This window comes from Pinus tabuliformis, chromosome J, assembly GCF_031772625.1.
Source record: "Pinus tabuliformis cultivar Carrire ecotype Pingquan chromosome J, CPIR1, whole genome shotgun sequence".
Lineage (NCBI taxonomy): Eukaryota > Viridiplantae > Streptophyta > Pinopsida > Pinales > Pinaceae > Pinus > Pinus tabuliformis.
In genome coordinates, this window is record NC_142295.1 from 1372581011 (window position 1) to 1372602787 (window position 21777).

Consider the following 21777-nt stretch of genomic DNA (forward strand, 5'->3'; position numbering starts at 1 on the left):
ATTCATTCACACATGCTAGATTGTGCTAGGTATCTTGGGAACCATTTTTCATTGTTGGTGGTCTCCCTTATATCTATTGGCAAGATCCCTCAATGCCTAGTAATCAAACAATTTGATTGCATGCTCAACCTCAGCTCATTCATTCACATGTAGTTGATTCATACCATTGAGATCAAAGACCTTGGGGCAAGGAGCTACCTCACTCAAGCTCATTTCCTCCCCCAAGTTGCATTGGAAAATATATCATGTACTTTGAGGGCCACGTTTGAGCACTCATTAGTTTTTTGTAGCCCTACTAATATTTATTGTGACAGGGATCTACATTGAATCGTGACTAATCCTTGATGACATGAGTCTATAGTATGTTATGTGGGTAGCCATGCTCTATTCTTTCAATACCGAGTATGGGTATGCCTATCTGAGGGATGTATCGTATATGTATCTGACTATGACATTTCAACCCTCTACATCCTTGACTCCCTTTGTCTTCCTAGCACACTAAGATTATTATAATGCATTTTGGCCATCAACTTCTCTTCTAACCTCATACATTAGGGGGCATCTGTTATATCTCTAAATGCCACCCTTAAGGTCTATCATAGCTCAAAGTGGCACCCCCTTGGGTCTACTAGGGAAACACCTCAAATTGAAGGCATCTAGAAGAAACCCCATGGAAACCCTACCAAAAACACTATTTTGCCTCTTCGACACCCCTAGAACGCTAGCGAGGAGAGTTACAATGATCCTGTTGGCTTGCCAGGGAGGGTTGCAATCCTCTAGTTACACAACAAAAGAGAGTTGAATCCATTAGGGTCCTCAGAGCGAACGGATAAGGATTGAAAAGGTGAAAAATGATTAGTTCTAGAAGGTAAGGATAAAAGGACCATAATATGGTCAACAAAGTGTCTGAATACATCTTATCACTCCTCCAAAGCCTTCTATATAAGAAATACTCTCAATGGAAAAAAAAGTAAAGTTGAACGTAACAAAATGTTGTCAAATTGAAACCCTATTTCTCCTTACGATATTCTACAAAGCACCGTGAGCTTGATTGTGAGTTTTGGTGACAGGAGGAGACAAAGGCAGGGACTACGAAAAGAGAGCAACATTGTAATTGTTATGGTATAATGAAAATATCTTGCTTTTCCCCCTTGTAACATGAATTTTCTTTTGTATTATTATAATTGTTTCTACGTTATTATGGTACTAATACTGACACAAGATTGCAAGGATATAGAAATTGTGGTTTTCTATTGTTTGTGTGCAGGTCACAAGTGAAGGGAACCAAGGAGCCAAGATTTCGAGTTATATCATCATAAGAATTGAGCATCCACCTTCCATGATAAGGTGGACCTCATTCTTGCGGTCTATTTCCACACATCGTCAGTCATAGGTCTTGGGAAGGGCTTTTGAGGTCAAGAGTACTCGGTTAATGCCAAGGAAATTCCATCTATACACCTCTTCCCTTGACTTATAGACAAAATAGGCTCATTGGAGATGCAAGAGGAAAGTATTCTAGTAATATTTTAACAACATTATTGGGTTATCTCTCTTTGATTCCTCTTCTCACCCTTGAGAGGGTCTCACTAAATAGGCCTCTCCCGAATTCGAGAGGACTTATCTAGACAACTAGGGCCAAGAGAAGTTAGGAAGCTTCTATAATTATTGACCTTCAACCAATTATAATTATCGATCTTCAACCAACTCATGATAAGATAGGTCAAGTTGATCTCCTTCGGAAGGGATTCTTCTAGGCCTCTAACGTCCATCGCTCCCAGGAAGAAGATAGGTTATATACCATGTGATAGGATGCACACATGCATGGAGTGTGGGTACACAAGATGCAAAGGTTGTGGGAGCAATGGGCTGCTAACTAAGCTCAAACAAGGAGGAGAAGGGCTACATTCAGGCCAACAACTGAAGGAAGTTGACATGTGGTTCCTCTCACTGAAATGATGTGGCAAATAGGGTTATAACATAATTATAGATGGCCGAAGCTACAAAACTCATGGTAAGTTGATAAAACCCTCATGAAAACTGATCTTGGTATTCAATCATGGAAAGCAAAGAAGTTGGGAGAAATTTGAGGCACTAAAATGAGTTGCCCTTGAAATATAGATGAAAAAGGCTGTTACTGAATTAAAATCATCATTGGATGTAAATATCATTCCATTTAAGTGATGAGTATATTATATATAGCACCTGGAACCTTTGTAATTCTTTAAAAAAGCAAATTTAAAAACTACCTGCACATACATGCAATCCATGTTTTTCAAGTGCACACTTTATCGCTAGAGAACATGCACGCAAATAACTGTTACGCTAGGATGAAATTAATAGCAGATATTTCAAAGTTTTTAAAGTTGTTCAGTGCATCATCATTACAATAGCAATGCCAGGCAACTAAGAAACTAAAAACAATATAGAATGCACCCAAATAATGAGATAAGTACCATATCACAAACAATGTTATATGAACTCTTGTACTATGAACTGAATAATGGCAATGTGAATCAAGCTAAATTGGCACCGAATTAGAAAATAGCTATTGAAGCAAGGTCTAAGGCACAATTGTGATGTGTGCATCAGGCTTCTCCCTTGAGTTTCTTAGCAATGCCGGCAAGATATTTTCCTTGATGAAAAGCTTGCTCCAATTCTAGCTTGCTTGGCTGGCGTGAACCATCACCAGCAAAAGTTCCAGAACCATATGGACTACCCCCTTTCACTTGTTCCATCTCAAACATTCCAGCTCCAAAGGTGTATCCTACTGGTACATAGAGCATGCCATGGTGAACCAGCTGTGTTACAGCCGTCAATCTGCATGTTGCTAATGTTGTTAAAATCACATTGGAACCAGGGAGTTCAACAAATTCAGAAATTAGAAGAGTTTATTTTTTGCAAAATTGATGCTTCCTTTTTGCTATTAATAAATTCTTTATGCACAAATAGAGCAATTAAAAGAAAAAAGCGACGAGCGTAGCACCGCAAGCAAAAGCAATTTAAAGTGGTTTTGAGTTCAATACCCAATGAAGAATACATGATCTCATGAAATTATCTACTACAATTATATTCCTATTTACTGCCCAATTGCTTCCTTGCCCAAAAGCTGATCACTGAGTAGTGAATTCAACTTACAGGTTTACAATATGCAAAATATATATCTTATTTAAGTATTCATAATAAAGTAAGTACTTCTTACCAAGGGAACGATCCTTTCTGCTGCTGCATTAAAGAAAATGTTATACAAATTGACATGCAAACAAATACAAGAATTCGAACTCATCTGAGTGATCATGCTAAAGCATAGAAAGAAACTCACGCGGTGGTCTCCTGTCCACCATTCTGTGATCCTGTGCTATAGAAAAGACCAGCTGGCTTCCCTGCTAATTGTTGAGTTCGCCATAGCCCACCTGTTGCATCCAAGAAAGCTTTAAACTGAGCTGCCATCATTCCATATCTCGTGGGAAAACCAAATAAAAAGCCATCTGCATCTGCCAGTTGATGGGCATCAATGATTGGCACTTCAGACTTGGGTGGTGCATTCATTTTTATGAGCACTCCCTCTGGGAGTATTTCAGGAACCTGAAAAGACAAATTCTTTTGTTAATGAATTAGAGAAATAACTTATGAATGACATCACGCACCGCATAGTCTTTTGTTAAGTACAGGAAGGATGAAAAACCTTCAGGATTGAAAAACCAAGGGAACAACATATCAGATGAAAGTGCCACCCAATGAAAAGGACTAAAGCCCATTATTAAAGGGTAGAATCTCTTTCTACATAGTAACTTATGGTGGGACTCTTGAATTGTACTATTCCTATTGACTCTCGAATCTTGATAATCCCGACTTTGAAAATACAGAATCTTACATCACCATTGGCTTGGATAGCTAGGTATAGGAATTTTCAATTTTTTAATCACACAAAAATTCTCAATTATGGCATTGTAGCAAGACTCAGCAATGCCTTTGCTGTACGTATATTCACATAGTTCGAAATTCAACAGATACTTGACATAGTATAAATACAGTGAATTAATTATGGGTGTTGAAAATTGAAATATATTTTATTGTTTAAACTTAAGAGACCACCACTATGCACGCTCATGCTATAGTTTAACCATTAACAGTTGAACAGTATTCATTTAAAATTTAATTGTTAAGGTAAGAGTGGAACTTCAAATTTTGTAGATCTGGAGAGGAAACCTATAACCACTTATTTCTCCACTGTTCTTACTACGTTCAGGTCTAGGTGGAGCTGGACCATTTGGTTGGGAAACACTCCTTATGGCAGGGACAGTCTATAGATGCCAAACTCCAGAACTGGTATACAGTTAGAGGTTTGAAGAGTTGGAGGATTTTTCCTTTTGTTATTTGAGGAATCTGGATTCCCAAAAACTCCATTGCGTTTGATGGTAGATTTTGCCCCCCTTTTCACACAGCTCACAAATTTGATCCTTATTACAAATCTGTTTATCTGAGGATACTCCTAAAGATCGACGTGTGATGAAAACAGTGATACTTACTAAAGCGAGGCCGTGGGCCTTCTTTGATGGCACTTGCAGGGGAAGAGACTCTATAGTTGATGTGGGTTTTCGCTCTACTTGATGGATTCTCACGTTTTCTGTTTTAAAGCCAACTGTAGCCGACGAACCAACAACTTTGCAGGTGAAAGGAGAATCATTACTAACCATCAATTGGATCACTGTTCTAGTCCATGTTATCAACAACTCCCTCTTCCTTTTGGCAAAACAGTTAAAAAAGGATTTCAAAGAGCATTTCCAGCTCATTAACTTCCAACATCTCTACACGAAGCAGAACTTAGAAGCAGATCAACTCTCTAAAGCTGGTCTGCATTTAGATGAAAACTGCCAGGTTTTAGAGGAAGATGAAAATAATGTTTTGCTGCATAATAGATGTCCTGAACAATTTCTAAGTATGACTGCTTACAGTAGACCACTGTATTCACCACATGATTCAGAGTCCATAGGCCCTAGGGCCTATTTTACAAGGACTGAAAGTTCTTATTGACTGTTTTCAAGACACGGTGGTTTCATTGTGATGTTGATGCCTTTTGCAATTGATGAATGTATTTTATTTCTTCTCAGATATAAATTCGAGTGGAACTTCAACTAAAAAGGCAAATTCTTGTGCGATAGTAACTTTTAACAATTCAACTATTCATAGCTAGCAATTACTTATACTAATCATAACCTTACCATCAGCTCATATGGTTTTTCATATAAATAAATATAAACTCAAATGGCATAAGCGAGAAATTTTTTGCAGAGCAAGACCAAGTAAAGAACGGACACAAAGAAACATAGGAATCATTTCAAACAGCTTTGTGACTATCGTTCCCCTTAATCTTTGGAATGAAATTTGAAGTCCCACAAGTTACTTAATCAACCTTTAAAAAATATATACATTGAGGTCATGAGCATGGACTTTTAACTTAAGATTTAAAGCTAGTGAGGGAATAAGGCTGATCTCCCACACACACAGATATATGTGGGTCATGTCATTATATGATATGTTATACCTTAAATTTCAGAGATGTTTCAAGTTGTTTACAATGGAGAATGAATGCTACTTTAAATGATTTATATATATACTTAAATTTTCTAAAAATTTGAACAGTATATCTTTTTATATCAATGGGATGTCTATTTCCATATTTTAGCAGTACTAAATTTTTTTTGTTACACATTTTTTCCATGTCGAATTGTCTTCATATCCGCATTATACTTGAATCTCGCTACTATGAGTTACGGTACAGTTCATATCTACTTACATAGAACTGCAGGTAGACCGAAATATAACTACGTCCCGTGCTGGATAGCTTCAATCGGATGACATCAATTTTCTAGATAAGTATGCCAAATGACAGATTCCTTTTTGTGGACTTCTCATCAGAAGGGTCATGGCATTCTTCAGAGATGCTAGCCTCCATTCTTAAAACCATTTCTACAAAATTATTGCATGCAAACCTTATATCTTGGTCTCAATTTTTCTTGCATACTTAATTTGACAGACAATATCGTCAGATGTCTATATACACAACACAGCTAGTTACATGCTAGAAACTTGGAACAACGAGGCAAGATGTGGATAAGCAGCTCTGATGCATGGATATTGTTACCTAGGATTCAACTTTCCATCTTCAATTCCTATCTTCTCTACCTTTGAGTTTATGTAACCTTCTTAACTCTTCATCGAAGTTGAAGTTAATTTATGTTTGAATAGAAGGTGAACAAAGAGTCTTACAGAGTTCACAAAATTTTGTTTATTCCAGATCTATCAATTTTGTAACTTTAGATACTCCAAGATCCTTTACATAATACAACAGAGTGAGCACGAGACTTTGGTTTCATTTTGAAGTTGTACATGTTTAATTTGTCAAGATTTATTCCAAAAACAAGAACAAGGCAAGAAAAAGTGCACTTTTTATTGCTCCTAAACTAGCCTAGATCCATCTTAACTCTCGATCTACCAAGCACTGAGTGGGATCAAATCTATTTTCACTCTAAAAGAGGTTTATACCTCAAGAGATTTGATCCCTTTCAACGCTTCATAGATCCCTTTCGACACTTCGTAGATCCAGAGTTAAGAATCAAGATCGATCTAGACTGGTTTAATTATCAACTATAATTGATTATAATTATTTATTATTATTTTTTTATGACAAAATCAAAATATTTAATTAATAATTATAATTATAATTATGTTATTTTATTTTATTTTAATTTTAATTTTAATTTTTTTGTGTAATTTGACCAAGTCAAAACATTTACATAACAGGACAGTACAACAACTCTTCCACACTGGGCTGGAGAACTCCTCTAAGCACAATAAAATAAGTTAAATAACCCTACCAAGATATCCGGTTAAGATTTTGCTTCTCTTCATCACCATACATTTACATCTAAGATGCCAAATAAATGAGCAAAATGCGAAGTATAATAGTGTCACCAACTTCTTGCCTCTTAAATTACTGGGGTAACTGTGGTCTCTGGGTATAAAGTGAACCCATGCCCTGATACTAGAATAATTTAAAGTTCAAAGAAACAATCCATCTCATGTATATAATTGAGAAATTGAGATTATAAAAGAGAGACTCTTTGGAAAGCGTTGCAAAGGATGCTAACCTGCCACAATGTGACTTCTACTCCTTCCACAGAGGCAGCGCCTTTTTTAATCTCCTCGGCAAGTTTCTCTACATGTCCATACATGGAATAGAACCTGCAAAAGTATCAGTTTACATGAAAGATGTTACATAAATGGATGCCACCAGGAGCTTCAAGAAGACAGTTACATATGCTGAATAGTCAAGTATTTCCAAAAGGAATTATTGTTTTCGTAGTATAATAATACCATTGGAACCTAATAAACAATAAACCAATATGGTGAAAAGAGAACATAGTCAGAGGTCGGGATCTCCACAAGCGCAGCATAATGAAAGAATGGAAGCAAGAGAAAATGTGGATGGAAGTGAAATATATCTGCTAAGTGTACAATTGCATTATTACTTTTAGTAAAGCATTGATTGGTCTTATGATGCATTGTTTTTGTGTTCTACTACTTTCAGGTGTTGCATGCTACCTAGTTTTTAAATTAGATGCACAATAAAATTAACATTAGCCCAACCGATAGCATTATTGATGACAGTGATGAAACGGAACTATGGCACCACAAGCTCTCGAAGTGGTTGAAGTCCAAGGAGAAGCAGCACATATAGTAATGTGGTCGATTGGTAAAAGCAGTGCCTTCTTGAGAACTGCGTTTTAATCATTTATTGGTCCAACTTCATACTGCTTCTGGAGGAAGAATGCCAAGATCAAGCATAAATGCTGTGTGCTAGGTGCAGACACGAACAAGATTTTCAGCATTCCAAGCACCCTTAGAAATAAGAGGCCTATATATTTATGCCTTTCTTGCTGTTCTAATTTAGGTGCAGACACGAACAAGATTTTCAGCATTCCAAGCACCCTTAGAAATAAGAGGCCTATATATTTATGCCTTTCTTGCTGTTCTAATTTCTCGACAGGTGTAGTGCATAAAGTGATAAGCCCCAATACCTCTAGGCATTTCTAGCTTCCAAGAAGCCTCAATAAGGCAACCTCTTCAAATGAGTTTAAACAAGCTCTAATCAAAATGGCAAATGAGCATTCAATAAGGAGTAGATTGGGAAAGATCCACTTACACTTCATAAACAAGTGTCGATTGACTTTGGAGGCATACAATGTTATAAAAATCCTCTCAACACAAAACCAGTGCACATAGAGTTAAGGAAAGCTAGCTAGTTATTTCGATATTTTGAGAGACTTACATTCAATACTGCAACTTTTCTATCTATGACATCAGTCCAATTTCCTGTAGGTTTCTGGAACCAAAACCTGTAGGCCGTAATAGTCAAGTGCAGAAAGTCCAAACTAGATAAACCGAGAAAATGGGTATTAGGCACTGAGTAGTTGAGATATTTTAGATTTTTGGCTTTCGCTTTTGGTTTTGGCTCTCTAGTTTCCATTTGAATTATAAATACATGTCATCGATGTTCCTTGAACATCCTTGACATCTTGAGCCTCTTCTTTGCATAGAGATATTATCAAGGAGGTTTACTCGCAAGTGTTTTCACTTTTGACAGGATAGTACTACTCTAAAAAGTATTTTTACAGATTGACAGACACATAAGTAAATTTGTTTAACTACATGCCTAACTCTGTCACAATGTTAGGGAAACATATGAGGAAAATCAGTTTCTTCATGGATGCCTTGGCATGTTTGGTGACTATGAAGTAAACCAAAAAATATCGGGTGTTCACCATGACATCTAAAAGGGCTGTGTGCCAATCCTGAACTTCACGTGCCCTTACTAGTGTACCACATTTAGGAACTGAATAAACATAAAATTTAAAGAATGAGACTTTGAAGGATAGCAAGAAATTAAAAAGGCAATAAACCAAGTATAAAACACTCATTGATTTATCAATGGTGGCTTCCCTGGTCAATGTAAGCAGGTAGCTAATATAGCCACCACCAAGGTTCAAATCTACTAAGTGACATGCTAAAGCTTGTGATTATGCTTGTGGATGTGTGCCAATGTGCATGACAATGATTGGGGCCAAATGCAAATCTTGCACAACTTTGGCAGAATAGACACCCCTTGGTCACAATTGCTTACCCAAAGATATCCAAATTGAAGTTCCCTTGTAATGCAAATCTTGGGTGAATTTGGCAAAATAGACAGCCCTTAGTGCTGCTCACCCAAAGATATCCAAATTGAATGGTGCTAATGGTTCCCTTGTAATGCTATATATCAATGTTCCAGTAAGTTTCCAGATGGGGGAGTGCAAAAGCGAGGAGACACATGGGGTACGTGTGGAAGCACCCACAAATTTTTGGGGAACTCAGGGGGTGGGGGGAGGTCAAGGACCTAGCATAAGGGTCCCCAAATCCCAACAATAACAATTCATCCTATGCAAATTCATCATTGTGCAACGCAACTACTAAACAGTAAATAGTAAAATTGTACTAATTTCAAATTTGTAAATGATATAAACATGATTTAGATTAAGGTTCAACAATGAAATACATTGATTCATAAACAATAAATGAAAGATAAATAGTGATGCTATTGTAGTAAATGTACTTAAAAAATAGTAGATTCTGAAATCTAAAATAGTAAATTGAAATTACTCAAACTGAAAAATAGCAAAGAGTGAAAAATCAAAGACTTGGTCTAAGGTCATCAATGTCTAGAGTCAAGACTCAAAAGTTAAAACTGAAAATCAACAATGTTAACACTGAAAATCAACAATGTTAAAACTGAAAATCAACAATGGACAATGAACATTGTAAATAAAATGAGCATCAAGGAATGAAAGTGAATAAAAGGAAAATAAAAGCGGAAGTGAGATAGGGTAATTTTACATATTGTTCGTGTTTTTTGTTTTGCTTTTTTCTCAGTTCTTAAGCCTTTATAGGAAAAAATTTGGGGGATGCCTAGAAGCAACCAATTCCTTGGGGAACACCCAACCCTTACCTAGGGGAACACATCCCCCACACTGGGAAATGTTTCCTTTGTGTTTCCCAACATATCTCTAACAAGAGGTCATGGGGAAACATTTCCCCAAACATCCCCCTATCCTAGGAGCATGGAAGGGGAGAAGGTGAGGGGCATCATTGGGGAGGCATCCCCATCAAACACTATTATATATGGGTGCTAATTGTTCTTGATATGCATGCTGAAGAAAAGGGGCAGACAAACTTGGATAGATAACTCTCCAAACTAGCACTTAAGCTAAAGGAAGTCCATGTTATGCATTGCAACTCCAACTTTAAGACATATTTCTCAAAACGATTTCCAAAAAAGAATCCTACGAAGAGTGCAATACAAGTAAGAAACTTCACCATCAATAACACCGACTTGGCTCTTTTACTTGCCCTCTTGCTAATTCCCTTACGAATATGTTAGATGGCCAATCCAACAACCATGAAGGAAAGGAACTCCAGCATCTAGATCTAAGGTTCCAGACTCACAATCCCATCAACGAAGCAACAAATAGTACTTAATCAAGTAACCTGCATCTAATCTGACGGCAAATCCTATACCTCAAATAGGACTAAATCATCCAGGGTAAGTTCTACCTTATTTCTCTAGAGGCTTATCAACATATGTCAAAGTGTGTCCTATGTCTCCAAAACCCACTTCCATCTTGCTTCCACCCCGACATGGTCACAACTACCTAAACAAGTCACCTTTGCTCTAGCACCATCAACGGCACCAAGGACCTAGATGTCATTTGGGTTTAGTAAATGCAGTAGAATCTTAGGCTCATCAGTCTGCACAATTTAAGGATACCCAATTGCATCTTGCTCCCACCCAAACATATACATGACTACTTAAGAAACTCACTTTTGCTCCAATACCATCAAACACACACACCAATAAATCTACGCTTCTGGTTTCGATATGTGTAATACATCATCCTTGGACACAAACACATTAAAGCAAAAGTCTTGTCTCCCCACAATTCAAGTGTGCCCACATCCATGTTTCTTTCACCCAAGCACAAGCATGGCTACCAAAACGGCTCAATTGAGCTTCTAGTACATCAACTGGCCAACAATGCTACCAACTTGATCCATCTATACCCTCAACAGGGCCCATGGGCAACGCTTCCAATATGACTCACTTGGGGTCTTAATAACACTAATGGCCAATGCCACTTACATCACTCATCTGTATTCCCAGAAGCAGAAATGGCCATCTCGGCTATCAAAAGAGCTTATTTATGCTCTACACAACACCTGAGAGGTCATCCTACACGTATGTTATATTGTCGATGCCATACTCAAAGCCAAGAACAGTTCAACTAAAAACAAGAATTCCTCTGGAAACAATTCAAAGTAAGCAGAGACTTCAGGAAGCATTTGAAACTTGGGGTCGATTTACACATCACCCCTATAATTAGGGGAGTGCTACAATAGGTGGACAATTCCAAGATGTAGCTGAATGCATAAAAAAATATATTCTCTCATGCAAGCTACTCTTTCTACTTAAGGGAACTCTTCTCCTATTGTACAATCAGCTAGAGCTCATCGAGAAAACAATCTTCATTTCTCAATAGCAAGTTTTTTTGTATCCTTGTCTCACCTAGATCTGTTCAGCTCTTCTCATCTCCATCTGCCTTTGGCCCAAATCATCTTTCCAGATTAACTGAGAACAAAATATCTCCATTGCATTGAAAACTAGCCCACCATGTAGTTTGTAGAATAAAACTATTCTATGACAACAAACGCTGTTTAATATGGGATAGCCCAAATGGCAAAAACTCATGTAGTGTTCACAACATAGTTTGATGTTCTTATCTGATTTCAGTTCACCAGGTTGGAACTCAGCAATTCAAGACCTGATCACATTGAACATTTGACTTGAAAAGAAAGTCACATATGGATATATTATTTTGTGTGTTGTCAGATTTGTCTCTGTTTGTCTAACAATGGACTTTGCAGTGCAAGCCCCTAGATTGACGTTTTAGGATCCTCTCTGTAAAGGAATAACATTGTTGGATGGTTTTACAAGCAAAATGAATATATTTATCCTTATGAATGGTTTCCCTGTGGCAGTGACAAAGCGAAGTCCTACTATAGGCCAAAAGCATAGAATGAAGGAGCTACATGCACAATGCCAGTAAGCATTCTTGCAGAAGCATTTAGGGATCCTTCACAGATAGCCTAACTGCAACAAAAGGAGGGGGGGATTTGGCAAGAGGTAGAACTACTGATCCAGTTGCTTCAGTGTAATATTGAATCAGAAATCAAAATCATATCAGCTACTAACTCCACTTGGAGTTGACCAGGTTGGCCACTCTGTATTTAAGCAGTGCCATCCCAACATTCGTTGCTTCTTCATCATACAAGACAATGGTCCAACGATTAGTCTCAAAAGAAAAGCATCATTCTTAAAATTCTTCATTTGTAAAAATTATTGCAAGATAAGATTGGAAGTCAACGGGAATTTCCATTCTTTCATTACACAATGTTAACTGCTCACAAAAGAAATGTGGAAAGACATGAGTAAACATATTAGGATGCCCCTGGTAATATGTCAACCATATCAAAGTCAGGAAACAGTCTGAAGCAACTTGTGTATTTTGCCGGATGTAAATATTGGATATATGCTACAACTGTAGACATACCGGCCCTTAAATGATTTATGAAGTGTTTTGTTTCGTTGAAAAGTTAATTTATCCAGATTGGTATGCAACTTGCTTTGCTACGTCGTTTCTAAAATGTTGCAACTACTGAAGTCTACTAGGATGCTAAGAAGAACTGTGATTTATAGTCCCTGATTCTTGGAAATTATCCCATCAAAGCCTGCAACATACCTCCTAGCCACACCCAGATACAATGTTTTTTCATGATTCAATTACAGGTCCACTGAAAAGCTTGGAAGCAAATCAGTTACCGATATCTTTAGTTAACACTCTAAGTGAATACTCTGTCTCGTGTCGCACTCAAATACAAGCAGGCTTCATCCAACAAACATTCATTGGCTTCTCCGCTTGTATTTTATCATTTCTAAAATCAATGCCTGGATGGGAAATAAAAAGAGAAAAATTGGATGTAAAACGGTAGACTTGGGTCAAAGCAAAACAGGACCGACATAAGGCAAAAATTGGGATCAATCTCTTTTGAAAGTTTCTTTTCCGGCCTATATGCAGTTCATGAGTCCGCCCACTCTTCAGGACGTGCAGAGACATACTAACGGACTCTTACTATTCACCCTCTCTTTTCAGCAGATTTGTCGGATCCTTCTGGGAGAGTGATTTGGAAAGTCTTTGAAGACTCCCCTCGATCGCTGAGATTGCTATGAGCAAAAAGGCACAAGGATTGACAATGATAATCGCAATGGATTCTTTGTAATCAGCCAACGCACATCTTCCAAGACACTGTGATAATCCAGATGCCTAATAAACATGGAGTTACAATCAAGACCAGAGCTGAGAATTGGGTACGGTTGCGTGGTCCTATCGCAGGCTTTTTGGCTTCAAAGATGGCTACAAATCATATGAATTTGCATGACTTTTCTTATGCCTTGGCTTGAATATACATTTATATATAGCCCGCCCAGAGAGACAGAGCTCCAGGACATTCGCTTCAAGACAGCCTGGTTTCAGCTCAGAAACAAAATGCCTTTTGACCAAATGTTTATGATCAAGTTGGGTTGGTTTTGGACAGCACTTGAACGTGCAGTAGCGGGCAACCTCGCCTTGGCCATTTTGAACGTGCACTAGGGCGCAACCTCGGTTTGACCACTTTGCGATCCTGCCATATGTTTCTGTTTCATTGCAACAATGGTAGGTAATAGATCAACGGATCTCTCCAGATTTGGATTTATTAAGTAGTGGATAGAAGTACATAAAAAACAAGACAGCAAAAAATTAATGCAGGGTCATTAATGGGCATCACTTTATGAGCCTTACTATGTTGAAGGGAAATAAACCACAACGCTGCACTTCACCAACTCAGTCAACTGGCAAATTAAAAGAGAGGCTGTTTAGTTTTTATAAACACATTATGGGAATGATAACCATTGCAGTTAGCATGATCTATCTTCTTCCAAGGTTCTGTCTCCCTCATGCATGCTGAAGGGAATAATAATATTACAACATACAGGTATGTAAAGTGATCTAAGAATTTTAAGACATACAGTTATGTAAAGCGATCTAAAAATTGCAGAGAAAGATGCACTTGGGCTTACTGGAAATAAACCAAAGAAAAACAAGAACTTACACAATGTAAATCTTGACAGCCATTTTGAATCTGCTGAATTAGTTGAATCAACGAACAATGCTTCCCACTATTTCTCAATGAGAGAACGATGATTCGCTGTGTAATAGGCAGGTATGAGTGGCCTTTTATAGAAAAAGCCAATGCCGAGGGCTTAGCTTCGATCCAAAGGTGAAGAAGAGCGTGACGTTTAACGGGGTCATGAGTGTTGTGGTAGTTAGACCTTCGAGGATGCTGCCTCATCATAGACACGACTCTCCGAGTCCTCTATCTCGTGAGGAGATCATGGCATTGCATCATTTTCCCTTGTTTTGGGTTAAACTTTGGGTGATTTACAAGATACCCCATGTTGGTTTTTTTTGGACCTTCTTCACCGGGGATGGAATTTGAGGAGTAAATTGTATTTTATTAGGTTATTTGGTTGTTAAATAGAGGCATTTTTTTTTAACAAGTCAAATATTTTTGTAAAACAAGTAGTTGCTTTTTTTAAATTGCGAAAATATTTTTTTTGAAATTGTGAAAATAAGTGAGACAAGTGTGAAAACCGGTAAATTTGATAAGTGAGTTTGTTTTGAAATTTCAAGCTTGCTTTTCACTAGTGAGTTTGTTCATTGAAAGACCTTCCCACTACTTAATTTTGTTTATTTAAAATTAGTGAATATATTAAAATGAAGCTCATGGAGCTTTGGATTGATTGAAAATGGGTGCATTGTTAAGGCACTCTTTGGGATAGCTGGCTCAAATCCCTAGTGGGTGCTTACTTACCAATATATATATATAAATGAAATTTTGATCAAAGTTATTTTGATTTAATAAAATTGTAATATAAAATGTTAAATTAAAAATGGTTTGCACAAATTTGTATTAAATAAAATAAATTCAAATTTATAAAACATGTTGTATTATTTTTTATAATTATTAATGGAAAATAAAAATGAATGAATTTTAGTTCATAAATTTTAATAACTAATATTTTATAATTAAATTTAATTTATTTAGAGTTTTTAATAATTAATCTAAAAAAAATAAAAAGTCAATGTTAATCCATTTACGTGTTTTTTATGCTAATTTTTATAGCAATTTTAAAAATTGAAAGAAAGTATAATTATTATTATATTCTTTTCCTTTATACATGTGGTGATCCATAATGAAGAATTAATTAATAGGAAGACTTATTGCCTAATTATTATATTAATAGAAAGACTTATTGTTTTTGTAAACTCATTCATTTTTTTTAATGGAAGACAAATCAGTTATCACAATCAATATAAAACAAAAAAAAAAAACAAAACAAAACAAATGTTCTTTTAAGAACATGGGCATGAAAGACAAAAATAACATTAAACAAAAAAAATAAGATAAGAACAATTAAAATGGTCATAGACCTTATCTTAAAACAACAAAATTGACAAATAAATAAACCTTCTAACTACCTTAATTCTTTAATTATGAGGGGATGTATCTAGACCTAATTGTTATGAGTGTGCTTTCTTAATGCTATACTTATTCAATAAAATTCCCAAGTTGTAAATATAACAAATAACATTTAGAATACATAAATATTCAATATAGAGTATTGGTCTCAATATAGGTTCACTTGAATGTGGATGGTGGCAACTAACATTTAAAATAAATTATTGACTTAGTATAAAAACAATTGGGATTATTTAATATATAAATTATTATTAATATTTTAAATAGAATTATAAAATAAGAATTTTACCCATTATTCTTAACTAATTCCATAAAGTATAAATATAACAAATAACATTTAGAATGCCTAAATATTTAGGCATGGACCAGTCTCAATATAGATTCATTTGAATATAGAAGGTGGTAGGTAACATTTAAAATAAATAGAATTGTAAGTAAAATTGTGATTATTTAATATATTAAATTATTAAAAAATATTGATAAATTTTCCATTTTAATAACAATACACATTAAATATTAGTTCTTAATATTGAAAAACTTAGAAAATTAATTATTAATATTATGTAAAAATAGTATAACATGACCAACATCATAGTGATAGTGAATTACAAACTATCCCTATATACAAATTATCATCATTATCTCATCATCCTCACCTCATAAAAGTCTGCAATATATTAATACATAAAACAATATTAAATTTAGCCAAAATTCATATTAAGAAATTACTTACAAGTGAACATCATTAAAACTTCTATTATTTTAGAGAATAATTATAAATTAGTTAATCATTATGACTAAAGAAATTAACATAACTTTATAATTACTTTTACTTAATTATACAATATTACACATTTTTATTAAATCAAAAATCAATATAAATTTATTATACATAATAATTATCTATCTAATAAAAAAATCATAGATCCAACCTACATAATAATTACTTATCAAATCAAATATAAAAAAAAAAAAAAACTCAAAAAGTTAAAAAGTTATAAATAGTTACTTTGAACTTCTTTTCAAACTTCTCAGAACATCCTAAGTCCACATCTCCATCAGATTTACCACTCCAGATGAATGATGATATATGATATCATACTTTCTATAGTGTCTTGTTATAACAACAACTTGATTTTACCCGAACTCGTTCACCTTCACTCGATGATTGTCCTTTGTAATCAATTAAGGGATTTTTTTCCACGCTTTTAAGCAATCTGATAATGATAATGACTTTGATATATATATATATAAATAATAATTTAATAAAATATTTTTATTTTTTCAATTAAAATATAGTGATGTTAGATTAGATATTTCATATTTAAAATTAAAAAAAAAAATTATTAAATCATAAAAATGTTATTATTATTATATATATATATATATATATTTATTTATTTAATTATAATAAATTTAAATTTTTCCATAAAAATTAATATTTTTCTATCCAAGTAAAATTATATACATAAACATTTTGATTTGGTTTTAAAATGATTGAAATATATATAAATTATATAATCTTTTAATAAGAGGTAATGCTTACATCACACTTCCATCATTTTTATTTTATGGGAAGGAGTGTGAACTCTTCTCTACTTTGGTTTAGTTCCATGTTTTCATGGGAAGACTTTGAAACTTAGTTTTAGAAGATCTTAGTAATGAGAGGCTTGGATTACTAGATCTTGAGGCGGGGAACAATTGAACCTTAATGTAAACATCATGACTAAGTGAGGGGTATTGGCCAATTGATTGCTATGGTGTTTCTAAAGGACCTAGGGGCAAATCTCCCTTTGGTTGGCTGGCTAGATTTCAAGGGGACTCACTCATTTTTATTGTTAGTTTTTTGGTCTTTCTATTGTATTGTCTTTTTAGTCCATTGTCTATGGGTTTTCTAATCTTTTTGGTCTTTCAAGTTGGGACAAAGGCCCTATAAAGCAAAGGGCTTTCTCATAACACAACAACTCATAACACAAAGTTGATAAGGAGTTCACCCCTATGGGGCTACATTTCCTTGGACCTGCTTTAATGGCTAGGCCCTCTTTGGATTAATGGTCAATTCTCTGATTACATGCACCTGCAGTGCTCCAATGGCTTTGCCTGCTTTAATGGCTAGGCCCTCTTTGGATTAATGGTCAATTCTCTGATTACATGCACCTGCAGTGCTCCAATGGCTTTGCAACTTAATCCATTGGATTCAGAAGACCCAAACACCCCAAAATGGCTATCCAAGCTCTGCAATTGGACTTCAGCTGATCTAGGCTTGACCTCCTCTCTTGGTGGCCCTAGGCTTCCTTAAACTTCAACGTAGAAAAATCACATACAGAAGTGTCTTTCTGTCTTTGCAACCTGTTCCATTGTGTTCAGAACAACGCAATCATCTAGGAATGACTCTTTCTGAGCCAAAATTGGTTGAATTTAGCCAAAGTTATGGTCTCTTCAATTTTCCCTAGGAAAACTCCACCAAATCTAGAGAAACTCCAATTAGTCCTGCCAAATTTGGAGTAGCGCCTGATTTATCAGGCCTACAAAAACCGTCGCCGAGTTAATCCATAATTAATTAAGGGATAAAATGTGTTAATTAGCGTTAATCCCACTTAGTGCGTTAATTTGCATGATTAGCGTAGTGTTAGCCTCCGGTTACGGTTTAAGGTCATATGCGGAGGGGGATGGCTCGCGTGGCTGGCCCTCTCTTTCCCCAACTACCACATATTATCTCTTGAAATACAAGTTGTGCCCCATGTTTGTTAAATGACATGGTTGCATCATAGCAGTAAGGCATGGGGCTTGTGTAGACGAGGTTGTGGGTTCGACTCTATCGGCCTTCCAAAATTTTACACGACCTTTGAGAGGGCACGTGGCAGCCTCTGAGCTTGCCACATGTCAGCCTCTCATTGGTCCTCCCAAATACCTTTGACCAATAACATGCTGACATTTGTCACAATTCAATTGAGCCACCTATGGGAATATTTTGGGAATATTCTAAGGAATATTCTTTTTGCTCCATTTTGAGTGAAAAGACTTGCGTTGGGATCGTATCACTGAGACGAACATGGTCGTTTAGTTTTTTTAGCGATTTTGAGCACTTTGATTTTTGAGCAAATTTTTTCCCCTAATCTAGATTTCAATCACTCCTTCCCACTGACAAGGTTTTGGACCCATAAAAGTTGGTTATCTGATGAGCGTTGAATACTCTTCTCCTTCCCAAGTTCTATCAATTAATTCTACTTGGAAAAATCTCCATGACAACCACTTGGATTCACTGACATGCCTTGCCTTGCAAATGGCTTGGTACTTCAACCAATGTTCTCCTTTTGCTGCTGACCCAATCCAACACTTGTTGGTTGCTTGATGATTAAACACCTTGGTGTACCAAAGCAATCCCTCGGTGCTTGGAAAGTTGACTGATGGCCTTCCCACTTAGAATCATGTTCCTCCTTTGCAACACATGCATTTGATGCAAGCTTCTCCTTGGAAACCACTTTTCCAAGTTAAGCCCATCTGAGTGAACTACAGTAATGAGTTCCAATATCGGTAATAACAAGAAAAGAAATGACCATTCTTATACCTCCACGGTTCCAAATTCCACATCTAGAAGAATTCGGCTCTGATACCAGTTGTTAGAAAATTATATATTACAGAGCAATGGAACACATAAAATATATTGCAGAAATATAAACACAGAAAACGCATAAAACAATAGAGACACAGATATATGTGGTTCACCCAACTTGGACTATGTCCACGGAGAAAATTCCAGTCCTTCCTTTTATATTATCCAGCAAACTGAAGAGATACAACCCTATAGCACATCCTTTGTAATTCCCTCTTCGCTCTCACAAAATCTCCTCTCTCTTTCTCACTAAGAATATTGATCTATATAGACGCAATACAATTCCTTCATATATAGTGAGGGGTTGTCTTTTAGGGCAAAAAACCCTAAATTAAACATAACTTCTATCGTCAAATCTCCGCCTAATGAACGACCAGATTGGCTACGAAATTACAACATTTTACAAGGCAATTTTACATCTATTTTTAGCTTTAGGGGCACTGCCCCTGATCCCCACTAGGGGGGGGGCTCCAAATAATCGATGTCACCCCCCCCCCACATACCCCCTTGGCACCGAACATTTTACGGGCGGCCTTGCCGCAACATTACGAACTAGGGTCCAATACCTCTGAATAAAGAAGATAACTAGGCTCCACACCCAACAATTAACCATGTCATAATATGGTTCAGTGTTCCTAAGGAATTGGTATTCAATCACGATAAACATTTCAAAAATGAAATATTTCAGGAGTTATCCCAACATCTTGGTTTCTCTAATGAGTTCACTTCCCCATACTACCCTCAGTCCAATGGTCAGGTAGAAGTTGTCAACAAAGTCCTCAAAACGATGTTGCAGCGTATGGTGAACAACTACAAAACTGGTGGGCTCCAATATTGCAGCAATAATGCTACAACTCCTGGGACTCCCTTCTTTACTTTTATCAACCCGGTAGTCCGTAACAAACTTGGAAGCGACGGTGTTGTATGCACAAGTACTAGCTCTTGTCGCAGGCTGTCACTGGATCAGCTGGCACAAGTCCACTAGGAGCTTAAGCCAACTTCTATGAGCTCTTAAAAGAAGCTTTTAATTGTGATGGATGAAAGTTAACTCAAAGGAAGCTAGTCTACTTGCAGAAAGAAGCTGAAAGTGGAAAAGGAATGCAAACCCTAGTTTCACCGACTAACCCTACCGGTGCAAGAAAAGAGATGAAAGCAGTGAAAATGGATGCCATTTACTTCTAGAAATGTATAATGCTTGTGACTAAGCTACTCTTGTAGTGAAATCTGAAAAGCAACATTTTTTGGGTAATTTTGTAAAATTATTATGCATGTGCTTAACTGTTTTGACTGTGCAGAGGTCGATTGATGGAAGAAAATGGTGAGGGCGCTTGCAGGAGGTTGGGAAGGTTAGAAGAGGGCCTACGAGGTCCCTAACACCCTTCCAGAGAGTTTCACAGTGATCGGATCTCGAAAAACTGCTCTCATGATCTTCTACAGGAAGTCTGCAGGGGTTCTACAGTATGTTCTACAGGATGTTCCGAAAGGAGATTTTGGAGGGTTGAAGGTGGAGGAAAGGTGGAGAAGTGGAGATGGAGGTTGGATAAGGGTGTGAAGAGGTTTAGAACCTGGAAAACGAAGCTGAGAAGTGAGGAGGATGGTTGGGTTCGTTCCAAGATGGGTAGGGCAATGTTGCACAAAAATATGGAAATTAGGTCAAAGTGAGAAAATGTGGCAAACGAAAGGAAAGAATCCGAGTTAGGGGATGGAACAGGTTGCGCTGATGGAGGAAGGGTAGGCAGGGAGGTATCTCAGGTGTTCTGCACACTACTTCTTGAAACTGACCAGACAAAGACCATGCAAATCAAAGATCTAGCTATTCTAACCTAATTTGACCTAGGAACCAGCAACCATGATGAACATGAATTCATTGGTAGAAAATTATGTAAAATACCTTATGAAAACCAAGCAAGAATGGATCTAAGCAGGTGATCACATCTACTATCAACTTTTGCAACTGAGAAACTAACACCAGCAATTGCATGAAGAAGCAAAAATAGTGTTTTTTTTGGCAGCAAGGACACTTGGGTCTTAGCTCATGGTCCCAAGGAGGGAGAGGTGAGATCCAAGGTTGCTTGATGGCCTTTTCCAAGAGGTTTTCTATGGTCAACCTATCAAATCACTCTGAAACATGAAAGCTTTTTCAATCATCAAAACTGACCTAGATAACCAAGCAAGATTCTAATCTACTAGCAGAAACTATTTTATGCAGACAATAAAAAAACATATAACAGTACATAGAGGAGGTCCTAGCACTTGGGTTGGGCCCAACCCTAAGAGCTATAGGCTCCTAAAAGAAGCTCAGAACTGATGCAACATAAAACTAGTTTCCATTACTCAAAAAACAACCATGTCCAACATGTTTTACAGCAGAGGCTCCAAAATGGGCTCAGAAACAAAGCAACACTATAGTGCAAAATACAAATGTTCAACAATTA

General features: G+C 36.4%; 1 protein-coding gene across 1 annotated transcript; it reads right to left on the reverse strand.

Moving 5' to 3' along the window:
• Positions 1–2328: 2328 nt before the first annotated feature.
• On the reverse strand, positions 2329–14454 carry LOC149232474 (putative NAD(P)H dehydrogenase (quinone) FQR1-like 1). The gene is made up of 4 exons (XM_089379425.1): positions 14299–14454; positions 7149–7242; positions 3320–3582; positions 2329–2817 (listed from the first exon to the last, which is right to left on the reverse strand). The coding sequence occupies exons 1-4, from the start codon at positions 14319–14321 to the stop codon at positions 2586–2588; spliced, it is 612 nt and encodes a 203-aa protein (XP_089235551.1). The 5' UTR covers positions 14322–14454; the 3' UTR covers positions 2329–2585.
• Positions 14455–21777: the final 7323 nt, after the last annotated feature.

Excerpts from the sequence above, each read along its gene's own strand:
- LOC149232474 (XM_089379425.1), bottom strand. The coding sequence starts at position 14,321 with ATGGCTGTCAAGATTTACATTGT. Across the intron at positions 7,243-14,298 it reads GCTGTCAAGATTTACATTGT|GTTCTATTCCATGTATGGAC; the intron begins GTAAGTTCTTGT and ends ATACTTTTGCAG. Across the intron at positions 2,818-3,319 it reads GGTGGACAGGAGACCACCGC|ATTGACGGCTGTAACACAGC; the intron begins GTGAGTTTCTTT and ends AGCAACATGCAG.